Genomic DNA, 16,764 nt, shown 5'->3' on the forward strand with positions numbered 1-16,764 from the left:
TTGCATCCCTGGGATAAATCCCACTTGATCATCGTGTATGATCCTTTTAAAGTGCTGTTGGATTCTGTTTGCTAATATTTTGTTCAGGATTTTTGCATCTATGTTCATCAGTGATACTGGTCTGTAATTTTCTTTTTTTGTGATTTTTTTTTTTTCTGGTTTTGGTATCAGGGTGATGGTGGCTTTGTAGAATGAATTTGGGAGTGTTTCTCCCTCTGCAGTTTTTTGGAAGGGTTTGAGAAGGATCTGTGTTAGCTCTTCTCTAAATGTTTGATTGAATTCACCTGTGAAGCCATCTGATCCTGGACTTTGGTTTGTTGGAAGATTTTTAATTACGGTTTCAATTTCATTACTTGTGATAGGTCTGTTTATATTTTCTAATTCTTCCTGGTTCAGTCTTGGAAAATTGTACCTTTCCAAGAATTTGTCCATTTCTTTGTGGTTGTCCATTTTATTGGCATGTAGTTGTTTGTAATAGTCCTTTGTATTTCTTCAGTGTCAGTTGTGATTTCTCCTTTTTCATTTCTAATTTTATTTATTTGTGTCCTTTCCCTTTTTTTCTTGATGAGTCTGGCTAAGGGTTTATCAATTTTGTTTATCTTCTCAAAGAACCAGCTTTTAATTTTATTGATCTTTGCTGTTGTTTTCTGTTTCATTTATTTCTGCTCTGATCTTTATGATTTCTTCCCTTCTACTGACTTTGGGTTTTCTTTGTTCTTCTTTCTCTAGTTCTTTTAAGTGTAGGGATAGATTGTTTATTTGAGATTTTTCTTGTTTCTTGAGGTGAGATTGAATTGCTATAAACTTCCCTCTTAGAACTGCTTTTGCTGCGTCCCATAGGTTTTGGGTCATCATGTTTTCATTGTCATTTGTTTCAATGCATTTTTTAAATTTCTTCTTTGATTTCTTCAGTGATCTCTTGGTTATTTAGTAATGCACTGCTTAGCCCCCGTGTATTTGTGTTTTTTTACAGTTTTTTTCCTGTAATTGATTTACAGTCCTATAGCGTTGTGGTCAGAAAAGAAGCTCAATACGATTTCAGTTTTCTTAAATTTTCCGAGGCTTGCTTTGTGACCCAAGATGTGATCTATCCTAGAGAATGTTCTGTGTGCACTTGAGAAGAAAGTGTATTCTGCCACTTTTGGGTGGAATGTTCTATAAATATCAGTTAGATCTATCTGATCTGTTGTGTCATTTAAAGCTTGTGTTTCCTTATTTATTTTCTGTTTGGATGATCTGTCCACTGGTGTAAGCGGGGTGTTAAAGTCCCCTACTATTATTGTGTTACTGTCGATTTCTTCTTTCATGGCTGTTAGCATTTGCCTTATGTATTGAGGTGTTCCTGTGTTGGGTGCATAAACATTTGTAATTGTTATATCCTCTTCTTGGATTGATCCCTTGATCATTATGTAGTGTCCCTCCTTATCTCTTGTAATAGTCTTTATTTTAAAGTCTATTTTATCTGATAGGAGTATTGCTACTCCAGCTTTCTTTTGATTTCCATCTGCATGGAATATCCTTTTCCATCCCTTCACTTTCAGTCTGTATGTGTCCCTATGTCTGAAGTGGGTCTCTTGTAGACAGCATATATATATGGGTCTTGTTTTTGTATCCATTCAGCCAGTCTGTGTCTTTTGGTTGGGCCATTTAATCCGTTTACATTCAGTGTTACCAATATGTATGTTCCTATTACCATTTTCTCAATTGTTTTGGGTTGGTTTTTTATGGGTCTTTTCCTTCTCTTGGCGTTTCCTGCTTAGAGAAGTTTCTTTAGCATTTGTTGTAAAGCTGGTTTGGTGGTGCTGAATTCTCTTAGCTTTTGTTTGTCTGAAAAGCTTTTGACTTCTCTGTCGAATCTGAATGAGATCCTTGCTGGGTAGAGTAATCTTGGTTGTAGGTTTTTCTCTTTCATCACTTTAAGTATATCTTGCCACTCCCTTCTGGCCTGCAGAGTATCCACTGAAAAATCAGCTGATAACCTAATGGGGATTCCTTTGTATGTTATTTTTTGTTTTTCCCTTACTGCTTTTAATGTTTTTTCTTTGAATTTAATTTTTGCTTGATTAATATGTGTCCTGGTGTGTTTTTCCTAGGGTTTATCCTGTATGGGACTCTCTGTGCTTCCTGGACTTTGGGTGACTATTTCCTTTCCCATGTTAGGGAAGTTTTCCACTATAATCTCTTGAAATATTTTCTCAGACCCTTTATTCTCTTCTTCTTCTGGGACGCCTGTAATTCGAATGTTGGTGTGTTTAGTGTTGTCCCAGAAGTCTCAGAGATTGTCTTCAATTGTCTTCTATTCTTTTTATTCTTTTTTCCTTATTCCACTCCTTGGCAGTTATTTCTGTCATTTTGTCTTCCAGCTCACTTATTCATTCTTCTGCCTCTGTTATTGATTCCTTCTAGTGTATTTTTCATTTCAGTTATTGTGTTGTTCACCTCTGTTTGTTCTTTAGTTCTTCTGTATCTTTGTTAAACATTTCTTGTATTTTTTCAATCTGTGCTTCCGTTGTATTTTCGAGATTCTGGATCATCTTTACTATCATTACTCTGAATTCTTTTTCAGGTAGATTGCCTATTTTGTCTTTATTTATTTGGTCTTGTAGGTTTTTTACCTTGCTTCTTCATCTGTGACATGTTTTTTTGCCATCTTTTTTTTTTTTTTTTTTAATGAGTGGGATTGTGTTCCTGTTTTACTGGTTGTTTGGCCTGAAGCTTCCACCACTATTGGGTAGAGCTGGGTAGGTTATTGGGTAGAGGTGGGTCTTGGTGCTGAGATGAGGAACTCTGTGAGACCTCACTCTGATGAATATTCCCTGGGGTCTGAGGTTCTCTGTTAGTCCAGTGGTTCGGACTCGGAGCTTACACCGCAGGAGCTTCTGCCTGAACCCAGGCTCGTGAATCAAGATCCCGCAAGTCGTGTGGGGCAGCAAAAAAAAAAAAAAGAATTAAAAAGAGAACAATAACAAAGTAAAAAATAAAATTAGACTAGGAAACTAACAGATGTTAGAAAGAATGTAAAAATAATAATATAGATGAATCAGCAACCGGAAGGTACATCAGTACCGCAGTAGTAAAAAAGAGAAAGGGAAAAGGAAAAAAAAAAGGGAGGGGGGGAAGGCCTTGGCCCTGGAGAGCAGGGCCTAAACAAGGGTGAGGTTTGGGTGGTGGGCAGAGCCAATGCTCAGGACCCACAGGGCTGGAAGGAACAGAAGGGGCCCAGGTGTGCCCCCCACCCCTGGTCTCAGGGCAGGGGACCTCACCTGGGAACCCAGCAGCCTTCCTGGGCTCGAGTGGGCACGGCAAAGGCCCTCCTCTCCTCTCACCTGCTCCTCTGGTCTGAGTTCTGGGAGGGCCCCTCCCGCCTGCCTCTCCTGATCTCTTGGGCCTCCCTCCTATGCCCCCAGGACCAGTGTGGCTGGCTGGGGGTGGGGGGTGGGGGCTTGGAGGGCAGGGGACTGGCCTGGGAGCTCAGCAGGTTCCCCTGCCCCCAGTGGGCGGGGCAGTTGCCCTCTGCCCTTCTCCTGCTCCCCCTGGTCGGCCCCTCCCACCTGCCACTCCTGATCTCCCCAGCCTCCCTCCTGTGCCCCCAGGACCCATGTGGCCTGGATGGGGCTTTGTGCGGGGGGAACTGGCTTGAGAGCTCAGCAGGCTCCACTGCCCGAGTGGGCCAGGTGATCGCCCTCTGCTTCTTTCCTGCTCTTCCTGGAGAGCCCCTCCCACCTGCCTCTCCTGATCTCCCTGGCCTCAGGGGCACCAATCTCGTTTGGCCTCCACTTCTCTCCCCTTGGTCCCCCTACATCCCACTGGTTTACTCTGGGGTTCCTCCTGTCTTCTTGGGGGTCAGAGTTCCCCACCAGCGGCCGGCAGGCGCCCTAGTTGTAGGGAGATGCTAAGTCTGTGTCTTCCCACACCACCATCTTGACTCCTCCCCCCAGCAGCATTTTAAGTGATAAAATTTCTGAACAATTTCAGCTCAACTTTTAATTTAGCTAATTTAAGGTTTTAAGAAAATTGCTTTTCAGATGTTAAATTACTAATTATAGTGCCTTTATGTTACATAAAGGGCCCAGTAAAACTAAGGTGAAATATTTTATCTTAAAAATGTTTTGCCTAAAGTTTTAACTAGGGAATCCAATTTGTACATCTCACAAACAGAGTTTATTAGTAGGGGAAATAAGAACTATTGCATATTTATTTATTTATTTACTTTTGGCCATGCTGCGCCACATGCATGCATGCGGAATCTTAGTTCCCGGACCAGGGATCGAACCCTTGCCCCCTACAGTGGAAGTGCAGAGTCTTAACCACTGGACTGCCAGGGAAGTCCCCAGAACTACTGCTTTTTAATATTTAAGTAGGATATGTTTTTCTCTCAGGAATATTTTTGTTATCTCATTTTATCATAGTACTATAAAATTTTGTAATTCGTTTTGTATAGGAAGAATATCAGGTTTCTTCATTATTGATGCATGCTGGTGCAGATTGGTGCTGCCTAAATAGAGCTTCTGGGTCCAATTACTTTATTCAAACTTGTGATAAAGTATATTGTAACATCAAAAGCATTTGTATGGTTGTTTATTGTGGAAGCCCTGTATCCTTTGCACTTGCTGAATGGTGCACTGATCGAGATGTCTGTCCTGTTGTTTAGTCATATTCTAGGCTTTTCCGTTGGTTTCCATCAGAGGAACAGAAACACAAATTAATTTGTAAATTGTATTTTTAACAAGAACAGAACTTAGGTATTTGCTTTTCCACATCAGTTGATTCTTTCCAGACTTTGGTCAAAGGGGTACTTAGGTCAGATCTCAGAAAAGAACAAAAGAAAATGATTTGGGTGGTTTGGTTTGATTCTAACTAGAAAACCATAGAGTCTCTCTTTAAATTTTTAATTAATTTATTTTTAACACAAGGAGTGATGTTTGGACTGAAAATAAGAGACTCTTAACATGATACACTGTACTTTTCCTTGAAGTTGCTTGTTGCTCAGGAAAGAACTTCTTCATGTGGCATACTGTGTTTCTTAGAGCTCATTGTTGCTGCTTTTCCTCTCCTGTATTTGCACTTTTGAAGCTGACATCCTTGAGCTCTCTTGCCTACTTCAGCTGTTCCAATAGTCTCCATCTCAGTTCTCTTGCTAAGGCTCTGTCATTTCTTCCTTGAATGGTAAATTTACTTTGAGTTACAGGACTCAGAAACTTTCTGTAATGATCACAGTCAAAATAACTATTGCTCTAGGCTATATTATTTTGTTGTCAGACATCTCATCCCTTGTTAAAAAATCTACAGTGACCACTGTTGCTTACGGAATAAAGTTGGGATGCCATACCTTGGCATTCAGGGCCCTCCCCAGTGGAACTTCTCTTTTTCAACCTCATCTCTCATTATTCCCCAGTATTTATCCACTTCTTGACCTAAGGTGGTGTTTTCTGCATGCTAGATATTCTTCTCTCCATTTTTGAGCTTGGTTATCTTACTGCTGGATTTATTCTCCACTCTGAATATCTTCCTTCCTAACTAGAATTCTAGATACTTTTTCAAGACCAAGCTCAAATCTCCTTTCCTCTTTAGAGTCTTCCCTGACCTTCCCAGCTCACTGTGGTCTGTTTTGATTGCCTATAACAATGTATTCTAAGCTTTACTACATTTTATTTTCAGCACAGAATAGTTTGTTCCCCCCTACCCCCAAGGAAATCTCATGCTGAATCCCACTTATAAGGCAGTGGTGGGGGAGGGGATTGGGAATTATCCTAGAACCTTACTTATTCAGCTTTTGCTCTGTCTGCTCAGGTACCCTTAAGAAATCAGATTTCATGGCGCACAGTTGAAAAATCAGTTGTCTTACCTCATGTACTGAACACTCAGCTTTACAAAGCAGTGTATATCTTTTTGTGAGTGTATTTTGTCTCTCCCAATGCATTATAATTTTCTGGAGTTCAGACGTCATGTTTATAGAACCTAGGGATGTGTACACCCTGTGGTATCTAGCATAATGCCTTACAGATATGTAGTAGGTACTCAATGTATACTGATTCTTTCAATTGATATTTTTAAAGTTTTATACGTCTTTACACACACTGCACCCAAGCCAGGGAAAAACTAGTAGTTTTTGGTGTTTCTTTTTTTTTCTTCCTTACGTAGACATTGCCATAGACAACTGGTAATTACCACTCATTTCCAGGAAACTCAAGAAAGCAATTATTCCTAGCCAGACTAAAAGCAGCTTTCCTACAACATGACATATCCAGAGTATATTTTTCTGACAAAAGATTGCTTCTAGTAGGCATTTTAATACCCTTTTGAAATACAGAAAACAAAATCCCAGGTGCTAACTTTGAAAACAAGACCCAAATGATTCTGGTACAAGTGAGAAAAGTCAGAAGCACAGGTAAGGGAGTGTGAAGTATTAGAACATGCATGCGGGCTATTTTGAAGGTCTTTTTTTTTTCTTTTTTTTTTTTTTTGCGTTACGCGGGCCTCTCACCATTGTGGTCTCTCCCGTTGTGGAGCACAGGCTCTGGACGCGCAGGCTCAGCGGCCATGGTTCACGGGCCCAGCCGCTCCGCAGCATGTGGGATCCTCCCAGACCGGGGCACGAACCCGTGTCCCCTGCATCAGCAGGTGGACTCTCAACCACTGCGCCACCAGGGAAGCCCTTGAAGGTCTTTTAACGTAATTAATTTGCCTTAGTTGCTGTGTATGTTAGAAATGCATACATACTTGAATTTATGTCAAAGGACACAATGTATTCATTTGTGAAGAACAGTATGAAATTAACTTTACTTCGGTTCAGTTTGAAATCATACGAGTAAAAGATCCCACACCTTAGAGATTAGCTTATTTTATTTTTGTGCTAACCAGCGTAGAAATAAACCCCTTTCTACTTATGGGTCACAAAACTCATTTTCCTTGTTCAAGTACCCTAGAGGCAAAGATATGATTAGGTAGTTCTGTGTTTGGAAAAATGACATTCTTTTCTAGTAAGATAAGAAATTATTTTTTAAATTTTCAAAATTTTGAGTAAAATGCAGGGTGCAGGTGGTTGGCCTATTGTTCTTTATTTTGTCATGTTGGTCTGTCCTGTCCTGTGGAATGTTGTTAGGTGTTGCATGGATTTGCTCACCAGTGCGTTCTTCTTTATTGTAACATCTCCATCTACTAGAAAGTCATGGTTTTGCCATTATTTGCTTTTATTTTATTTGCACAAAAGACTTTTTTTTTTAATTTAATGTTTTTGGTTGTGCCCTGTGGCTTGCAGGATCTTAGTTCCCCAACCAGGGATTGAACCAATGCCCTTGGCAGTGGAAGTGTGGCATCCTAACCACTGGACTGCCAGGGGATTCCCCCAAGAAACTTTTAAAGACAGGTGTTTGGTCAAGAGTTCTAGCTGCTGGGACAAGAAGATTTTATGAGCAGGGAAGTCTTTGTTGCCTGTTTGTAGGGGACATGTGCTATAGAGATGGATCCTGATTTTCTGTCCTGACCCTATAATGTGTGAAGTCAGGATGACCTGTGTTTTGTTTTTCAACACTTTATACTAGTTCTTCCTGATTCATTTTCTCCTTTAAAGCTTAAAGTTGAAGAAAAAACTGAGTTTTGTGGATGTAACCTCAAAGACTTGAATTTTGTGGTTACATAACTGTCATCATATGGTGTATCAAACAAACCACTTCCAACATTTTAAATGTTAAATAGTTCTGCTTAATAGGCCCAGAATTATGATTAGAAAATAGTTGTGGTTGTTCAAAACGAACATTATCCACTTCTGCATTTTTTTAATAGGCAAGTGCTATTGTCTGATTCATATTGTAATGTAATTATAACTTCTTGGTATTTAGAACAGAGGGGTATATACATTTGGAATGTATTTAAGTTTCCCATAGTTTTGTGGCTAAGACCCTTAATATCTTCAAATGTTAGTTTGCAAATGGTAGATTTTGCAAAATTTTATTTTCAAGTTGATCATTTGGAACAGAACACTATTCCTGCAGAAATTTAGCTCTGTTACTTCAATATCATTCATTTCCATCTTATTTTAGCAGCCTGCTTTCATGATTTTGTCATCACTTCTAACTGCTTCTCTTCCAGAATGCCCTCCAAGATCTACTCTGACCATAGCCACCTTGACCTTTACTCTTCTACTCCTTTTCTTGTTACCTCTCACAGGGCTCTCTGACCCTTCCCTGGCCTTCCATTTTTAAACTCCTCTCTGTCTACTCCTTCAGCTAAGTAAAGGAGTGTGGCTGGGGAAAATACCATTGTGGTGCTGGTTAGTTAGGAATGTAGGGTTTCTAGCTCCTGCTGGAGCTTCAGCTCAGCCAGACCCTTTTCTAGCCTGTTTCTGCAACCCTAATTAATGAGTACCACCTCCAGTTCCTTACTCTGTTTACCTCATTTCCTTTATCCACAGCAGAATGCTCTTTCTTCCTTCTTTTTTTTTTTTTTTTTGCGGTATGCGGGCCTCTCACCGTTGTAGCCTCTATCGTTGCGGAGCACAGGCTCCAGACGCGCAGGCTCAGCGGCCATGGCTCACGGGCCCAGCCGCTCCGCGGCATGTGGGATCTTCCCGGACCGGGGCACGAACCCGTGTCCCCTGCATCGGGAGGCGGACTCTCAACCACTGCACCACCAGGGAAGCCCAGCTTTCTTCCTTCTTTTTAGAACACATAGCCAGGATCCATGGATTTCCAAATGGTTCATGGAGCAGATTCAGGGCATTGATGAACTTGGGTGGGAAAAAATATCACATCTTTATTTTCATTAATCTTTAATTGAAATGGAGCCTTTCTTTTTTTTTTTTTTAAGATGTTGGGGGTAGGAGTTTATTAATTAATTTATTTATTTTTGCTGTGTTAGGTCTTCGTTTCTGTGCGAGGGCTTTCTCGAGTTGTGGCAAGCGGGGGCCACTCTTCATTGCGGTGCGCGGGCCTCTCACTATCGCGGCCTCTCGTTGCGCAGCACAGTCTCCAGATGCGCAGGCTCAGTAGTTGTGGCTCACGGGCCTAGTTGCTCCGCAGCATGTGGGAATCCTCCCAGACCAGGGCACGAACCCGTGTCCCCAGCATTAGCAGGCAGACTCTCAACCACTGCGCCACCAGGGAAGCCCGGAGTGTTTCTTTCTGTTATTAATGCAGACAACAAACCACTAGTGTTAGCAGTATCTGTGACTTCCACGCCTATAGAATTCAGTTAATTTTATATCACTTGTATAGATTTGGATTTTTAAAATTAATTAATTAATTTGGTTGCGCTGGATCTTAGTTGCGGCAGGTGGGCTCCTTAGTTATGGCATGCAAACTTTTAGTTGCAGCATACATGTGGGATCTAGTTCCCTGACCAGGGATCGAACCTGGGCCCCCTGCATTGGGATCGCAGAGTCTTAACCACTGCGCCACCAGGGAAGTCCCTAGATTTGGTTGGGTTTTTTGTGTTTTTTTTTTTTAATTAAAAAAATTTTTTTATTATTTATTTTTGGCGCATTGAGTCTTCATTGCTGCACACATGCTTTCTCTAGTTGCAGTGAGCGGGGACTACTCTTCGTAGCAGTGTGCAGGCTTCTCGTTGTGGAGCATGGGCTCTAGGAGTGTGGGCTTCAGTAGTTGCAGCACGTGGGCTCAGTGGTTACGGCATGTGGGCTCTAGGGCGCGTGGGCTTCAGTAATTGTGGTGCGTGGGGCTCAGTAGTTGTGGCTCATGGGCTCTAAAGCGCAGGCTCAGTAGTTGTGGTGCACGGGCTTAGTTGCTCCACAGCATGTGGGATCTTCCCGGACCAGGGCTCAAACCCGTGTCCCCTGCATTGGCAGGCAGATTATTCACCACTGCACCACCAGGGAAGCCCTCCTTTAATTTTCTGTGTATTTTTTGCATTTAAATCCATAGGCTTTTTGCAAATGCTGAAGGGGTCCATAGATCAAAGAAAAAGCTTAAGAATCCTTAATCTATAGGCTCCCTGTGCCCTGTTTCCCTGCAGTTTTCTCTCTGTTGCCTGAGGACAGCACCTCCACTTGTCCCTTTGCTTTTGTTCCGTTCTGCACACCCTGGGCCCTTACTGTGTTCATTATTCCTATCTTATTTGTTTATCCTATTCTTTAATACTGTGTTCTTTAATATTAACTGTATAATAAAATACATGGTTTAGTATATATTCATAGTGTAAAAACTTACGTAGAACTGAAGAATATAAAAAGGTAATCGCTCCTCTGGCCTCAAATTCCATTTCCCTGGGGGAATCCTATGGACTTGTGTGCAATTCAGAAAAATATTATTTTTAACCCTACTCTAGTCTGTATTAGAACACCTTTTACTTCCCCCTAAATTATATTTTAGTGCTTTACACATTAGATTCTAAAAGATTTACTCCACCTCTGTAATTACTCTCCCTTAGCTAGGGGCTTCGTCAGGAAAAGACGGGGATTGTGTCTTAGTCAAAAATGAATCCCCAGCTCATCCAAACTGAATGACCAGCACATACATTATTGGTACTCAGCAATGCTAAAATTGAATTAAAAATGGCCTCTTAGTTGCTATGTTGGCACCCCCTGTAACTGATGCTCTGTTGTGTATAGATTGGTCCATATAAAACTCATGGTACATGACGAGAAAATATTTTTTTAAAAATTATTTATTTATTTAATTTTGGCTGTGTTGGGTCTTCGTTTCTGTGCAAGGGCTTTCTCTAGTTGCGGCAAGCGGGGGCCACTCTTCATTGCGGTGCACGGTCCTCTCACTATCGCTGCCTCTCTTGTTGCAGAGCACGGGCTCCAGACGCGCAGGCTCAGTAGTTGTGGCTCACGGGCCTAGTTGCTCCGTGGCATGTGGGATCTTCCCAGACCAGGGCTCGAACCCGTGTCCCCTGCACTGGCAAGCAGATTCCCAACCACTGCACCACCAGGGAAGCCCGAGAAAATATTTTTTTTAACTGTTGAAAAATGTCACAGTATTAATAATTGATCAAAACAGAACAATATCATTGAAATAAGTTTTTTTAGTTATCTGGGATGTCAGTGTTTGAGAAAAAGTAGATTTAATTGAGAGATGAAATGGGTAGCTGAGGATTTTGGTGAAGACTTTTCTGAAAGTACATTTGAGGGCTTCTGATGTCAAGTCTGATAATGATTTTTTAATTTCATTCACTTTTATGTCATTTTGTAGTTATAATTTTAAATTTATTTTTATTAACTTAAAGCCTGTCACTAGCACATTAGTTGTTTCACCACTATTCTGGCCATTTAAAAAAATCTCAGACAACTTTGATTTTTCATAGTCCTAATTGACTGAGGATATATTGATAGAAGAGGAAAAGTTGAGCAGAGAACATGTATTTCCTGGGTGTGGGGCTGAAGAATGCCTAAGAGAGAGGCTGCGCATTGGTTGAGACATTTCTTTCTGATTACCACCAGGTGGCAGCACTGGCTCAGAACGACTGGGTTTCTGCCCTGAATCAGAAGGAAGGGAAGGTTTAGAGGCAGGGGACAACATTATGCCCTTTCCCTCTGTCTCCCCCTTTCCCTAAATTGGATGTCATAAGGCCGGGAATGAAGCACATCTTCGTTATATTTTATTATCTGATCATTTTATTGTTTTCTTTTTTTCTTTCTGTGCTTGTAGTTCCTTCAGAAACAGGTAACGTTTTTCTGCCAGTCACATTGTATTCTTGCTTCTTGCTTTTATAATGCTTTTGCTTCTTATCGCAGAGGATAATGGAAAATTAATATATTCTGACTTTATGGCATTGGAAAATCTGCACACAAATTCGCACAGTTGCAATTAGATTATAGCCAGTTGATTTTCTGAATTTTGCAGAAATCCTGGCAATAACATTTTACTATTTAATACCAACAATGATTTTTCAAAAATCCAAACATGGCTGTTAATAAAATAACATATTCAGGATTTACAGTAGTAGATAATGGTAATAGTGTAGAATGGAATATCCTGGTCTTGCTTCCTTCTAACTAATGATACTATGTTGACCTGAAATACAGTATTTAGGATCAGGCTTTTCCCTGCCATCTTGACACTTTAGCCTCATTTTGCTGATTCTCTACTTCTGCACATCTTACGCACGTCTTTCCCTAAACCATTTGCTCATCTTTATATTTTGGGGGGGATTTATATCAACTTTATTTCAACTTTGCGTATTTTTTATGACATGTGCATTATTGTTTCATCGCTTTCAAACCTGCCTCATGTTTTTCACAGTTAACTTTGATTTATTCTTGTGAGCAGACTTGAATCAAAGCACTACATTTACTAATGATGGTAGATTCTTCTGAAGCTCTTTTCTTAAACATCTTTATTGGAGTATAATTGCTTTACAATGGTGTGTTAGTTTCTGCTGTATAACAAAGTACATCAGCCATACATATACATATATCCCCATATCTCCTCCCTCTTGCGTCTCCCTCCCACCCTCCCTATCCCACCCCTCTAGGTGGACACAAAGCACCAAGCTGATCTCCCTGTGCTATGTGGCTGCTTCCCACTATCTTGTTTTACATTTGGTAGTGTATATATGTCCATGCCACTCTCTCACTTTGTCCCAGCTTACCCTTCCCCCTCCCTGTGTCCTCAGGTCCATTCTCTATGTCTGCGTCTTTATTCCTGTCCTGCCCCTAGGTTCTTCAGAACCTTTTTTTTTCCTTTTTTAGATTCCATATATATGTATTACCATATGGTATTTGTTGTTCTCTTTCTGACTTACTTCACTCTGTATGACAGTCTCTAGGTCCATCCACCTCACTACAAATAACTCAATTTCGTTTCTTTTTATGGCTGAGTAATATTCCATCGTATATGTGCCACATCTTCTTTATCCATTCATCTGTCCATGGACACTTAGGTTGCTTCCAAGGTTGCTTCAAAGACTTGAATAGTTCTGCAGCTGTGGTGGTGGTTGGCAACAAAAGTGCACATAACATATCATCACGCACATCCTCCTGAAAATTACATCGCACAAAAACAAGCGTTGTTGCCTTGTCAACATCGGTAGACTCGTCAACCTGGATTGTGTACCACGGCGACTCATTAATCCTCTCTAACAATTGTGCCTCAGTATCCTCTGCTATTTCATCAATTCGTCTAGTTATAGTGCTAGCCGAAAGAGGAACACGTGCCACCTTTTGAACTGCAGCCTCTCCTAAAAGTTCACGACAAATGTCCTTAGCAGCAGGCAGGATCAACTCTTCACCAATAGTAAAGGGCTTCTTAGCTTTAGCAATGCGGTTAGCCGCTAAGAGAATGATGCTCTCAGTGCAGACACATTTGATGAAGTGGGGGCCTTCAGTAATTGCTTCTGTTCTTTGTGTTCACGTTTTTTTCTTTTGAAAAACTCCAGAGGCTTGTCTTTTAATTCAGGGCGCTTGGTCTCCATGTGGCAAAGCAGTTTTGAAGGTTTCATGGCTTTGTTGGTTAGCTGGTCACCACATATTATACAAGTGGGCTTGGAGAATGTGAATCACCTGTTGCAATGAACCCATAATTTAAGTAGGACTCTTGGTATTTTCTTTTCAGTGCAGCTTTCTTTTTGTTGGCAGTCTCAGAGTCTTCTGCTGTCTCATCATTGGGTCTTTCCCCCTTTTCAAAGAAGTTCTCCAGTGATGTTTGTTTTCTACTCATTTTGGCTAGGGTTAGCTTATGGGCTTACCAAAACTGTGACTGAGACAAGTGCACAGTGCGGGAAAGAGGCGCAGACAGAAGTGGTAATTAAAACAATGTGCGGGCCACGCACGGACTAAAATAAGTGTCGGATTCTGACTTAAAGCCTGCCACCAGATACAGCTGTAAATTGAAGTACAACAACTCACTTGCCCCTATAAAGCCTGTCACCGGATGCAGCTTAATTGTCACTTGCCACTCACTGGCAGGGTATTGATACGAGTCTGCAAGCACTTATGGTCTCTGTGCAGTCAAACCTCTCCGCTAATGATAATCTGTATTTGCAGCTGCTCCCCAGCGCTAGCATCACTGCCTCAGCTCCACCTCAGATCATCAGGCATTAGATTTTCATAAGGAGCACACAACCTAGATCCCTCGCATGCGCAGTTCACAGGTTTGTGCTCCTGTGAGAACCTAATGCTGCCGCTGATCTGACAGGAGGCGGAGCTCAGGCGGTAATGGGAGTGTTGCGGAGTGGCTGTAAATGCAGATGAAGCTTCTGTTGCTCGCCTTGCTCTCACCTCCTGCTCTGCAGCCTGGTTCCAGTACCAGTCCGTGGCCCGGGGGTTGAGGACCCCTGTTGTAGAAGATAACATGACTGGTTTGTAATTTTCTGTGGTCTAGTTTTTTGTTCTAATTTTGTGAGAATTAAAGTAGGGAATTTCAGCCACCTAATGTAAGTCATTATTTGATGTTTTTCTTGGAGCATCTCACATTCTTGAAAATACACATGGCAAAATCAGTTTTACCAAGAATTTCTGTGACTTTAAGATGATGTAGAGTAGAACTTGACTCAGGCAAGTATCATATAAAGCCAAGTTTTTAGGGCCATCAGTGGCTTACAGCTGAAGATGGCATTATGAAGATAACATCAGTGGTTAGAACCTCTTAGCTTTTCCAAAATGCAGTCATCTTCCAGTGAATGCTAATCCCACTCGCAGCTGAGGCCTGCTGCTTTGGGGATCCCCCTTGGTACGCTCTTGGCTCTTATAATTGCTAGCAACAGGAGCCATGCTGCCTGATAGAGCTGGCAGCTAAGCCCATAGGTGCAGTTATGCTTTCATTCCCTAGTGTGCATGAATACACACCCACATCCACTTATCCACCTGTAGTTTGAGATGAGAGGAGGTAAGAGCTAGCTAGGCTTATAGTGCCATGCCTAAATTTGCTGGCTCAAGTTTCTTATTTCACCATCACCTGGGGAGCCAATGACAGTTTTAGAAACAGTACCAAATCAGAAATCCCTCTGGAATTATCTCTTTTGAAGGAGACGCAGGTGTTGATTCTTTCCCTTCCTCCTCCTCCTTGATGGCAGCTTGAAGTAAGGGTGAGGGTGTGGTGACTGGGAGCCAGTACTCTCTAGGAGAGCCAGATCAGCAGAAGTATTACTCCGTAGCCCTGTGCTAGGTGATACCCTATAGGTCCGGACATCTAAATGTAAGCCGGTATCTCCAAAGCATTTCCGAACACTGTCATTGCCCAAGTAGACCTTTATTTAGCTGGGTCCTAACTTCCAACTAGAGATTTTCTTTTCTAGACAGCAGCTATGATATATATAGTTCCTGTCATGTGAGCATACTAATGCCATTCTGCTCTCACAAGCTAGTGCTTTTCAGTAACGTTAGCAGAGGAGGAGAGGATACATTAGGTGAGAAAGTATTGACAGGAAGTCTAGGTAGGCCTGCCACCTGAACCTTCTGGGGACAGGTAACACTGTGGGGCCTGAGCTTTGTATTGGAGTGGCTCTAGGGAAATACGGGTTCTGTGTGGGGGTGGGTCACTTCAAATGGCTTTAGTTACTAATGGCAACGGTATGTTAGGATACTGACCTCTGCATGTAGACGTGGATTTGGAAAGTTAAAAGATCAGCATACGTTTGGCTGAAGGAGCTCTGAGGGCATATCTAATTACTGGGTCTGTTAAACAAAAGAGATCTTGTTTTAGATGGATTGATAGAAAATTTCTGGATCAATTCTGAAACACAAAGCAATTATTTTTAATACAACTTATGACTTGTGTGACTACATTATAACATTTCATGTGGCTTAAAATTATATGGGTAAAACATACTTTCACCAGTAATCATCTATGATGCCATTTACTGAATTAAGTTTTTTGAAGGTTATAATATTAGAAGCATTACACATCTGAAAGCATACTGTTAATGAATGCTATTCTTTCTGTATCAGAAATTCACTTTTCATAATTATTTTTTAGCATACATCTCTGTTGATAAATCCATGTATGTATTCACGTAGCCCATTGTCTGGTTGTATGATCTTTCAACCAAAACCATCCTTTGCAGATGCTTTTACTGACTCTGCTATCAGTGCTAAAGTGAATGGTGAACACAAAGAGAAGGACCTGGAGCCCTGGGATGCAGGTGAACTCACTACCAGTGAGGAACTGGAGGCTTTGGAAAATGATGTTGTAAGCAAAATCTTTTCGATTAGTAACGCTATGGTCATATGATATGGTATGACATCCTATCACTTGGTTTTAATTTAAGTATGTTGTTGTGAATATATTTAAAGTAGCAGTTTTATTGTGTAAATAGACTTTGCCCTATGCAGTATATACAGAAAAATGTTTCTTTGGGATGCTTATGAATTATTTGTATGTTTTTAAAGTAAGTCCTAATAAGCAACATAAAAATTTAAATTGGAAACCATGGGAAACTAGAAATGCTGGCATGTTTTGCTTTGAGTACTCTGCAGAATAGGCAGCCTAAGGAAAGTGGTGTCTTGTCTGTTGACTTTACCTAGCGGTGAGGTCAAAGTGTGACTTTTAGGCTTCTTGTCTGTCAGAGAGGCACTCATTATTAAGATATATTGTTAGATTACATTAGAATTAAAGCAATAAGTAAATTTCTTTGTTTTAAAATTAGGAACATTCTCAACAAAAATCTATTTCCAGAAGGCTCTTGGCATATATTATTTTTACTTTTCCCATAACACATCATCTATAAATCAAATACTTAATAATGACTCTGTCATTAGGATTCTGTAAATTCTGTTTCTAAACTGTGGAGATAGAAGCAAAGTTTCTTGCCAAAAATGAGTGTTTAGATAGTAAAATTTGAATGGGATGGGGGACTTCCCTGGCGGTC

At 41.0% G+C, this 16,764-nt stretch overlaps 1 protein-coding gene across 43 annotated transcripts in view; it reads left to right on the plus strand.

Annotated features, from left to right (window-relative positions):
• Nucleotides 1–16,764, plus strand: part of ATXN2 (ataxin 2) — a 125,163-nt gene that overhangs the window by 49,174 nt on the left and 59,225 nt on the right. For all 43 annotated transcript variants that reach the window (XR_007471764.1, XR_007471765.1, XR_007471766.1 and 40 more), the window contains one exon: nt 15,961–16,085. Coding sequence is in view for 16 of the 43 variants with exons in the window: in XM_049698183.1 (XP_049554140.1) it covers nt 15,961–16,085 (125 nt within the window). In the remaining 27 variants the exon portion in view is untranslated. The remainder of the gene's footprint in view (nt 1–15,960; nt 16,086–16,764) is intronic.

This window comes from Orcinus orca, chromosome 15 (genome assembly GCF_937001465.1).
Source record: "Orcinus orca chromosome 15, mOrcOrc1.1, whole genome shotgun sequence".
Taxonomy (NCBI): domain Eukaryota; kingdom Metazoa; phylum Chordata; class Mammalia; order Artiodactyla; family Delphinidae; genus Orcinus; species Orcinus orca.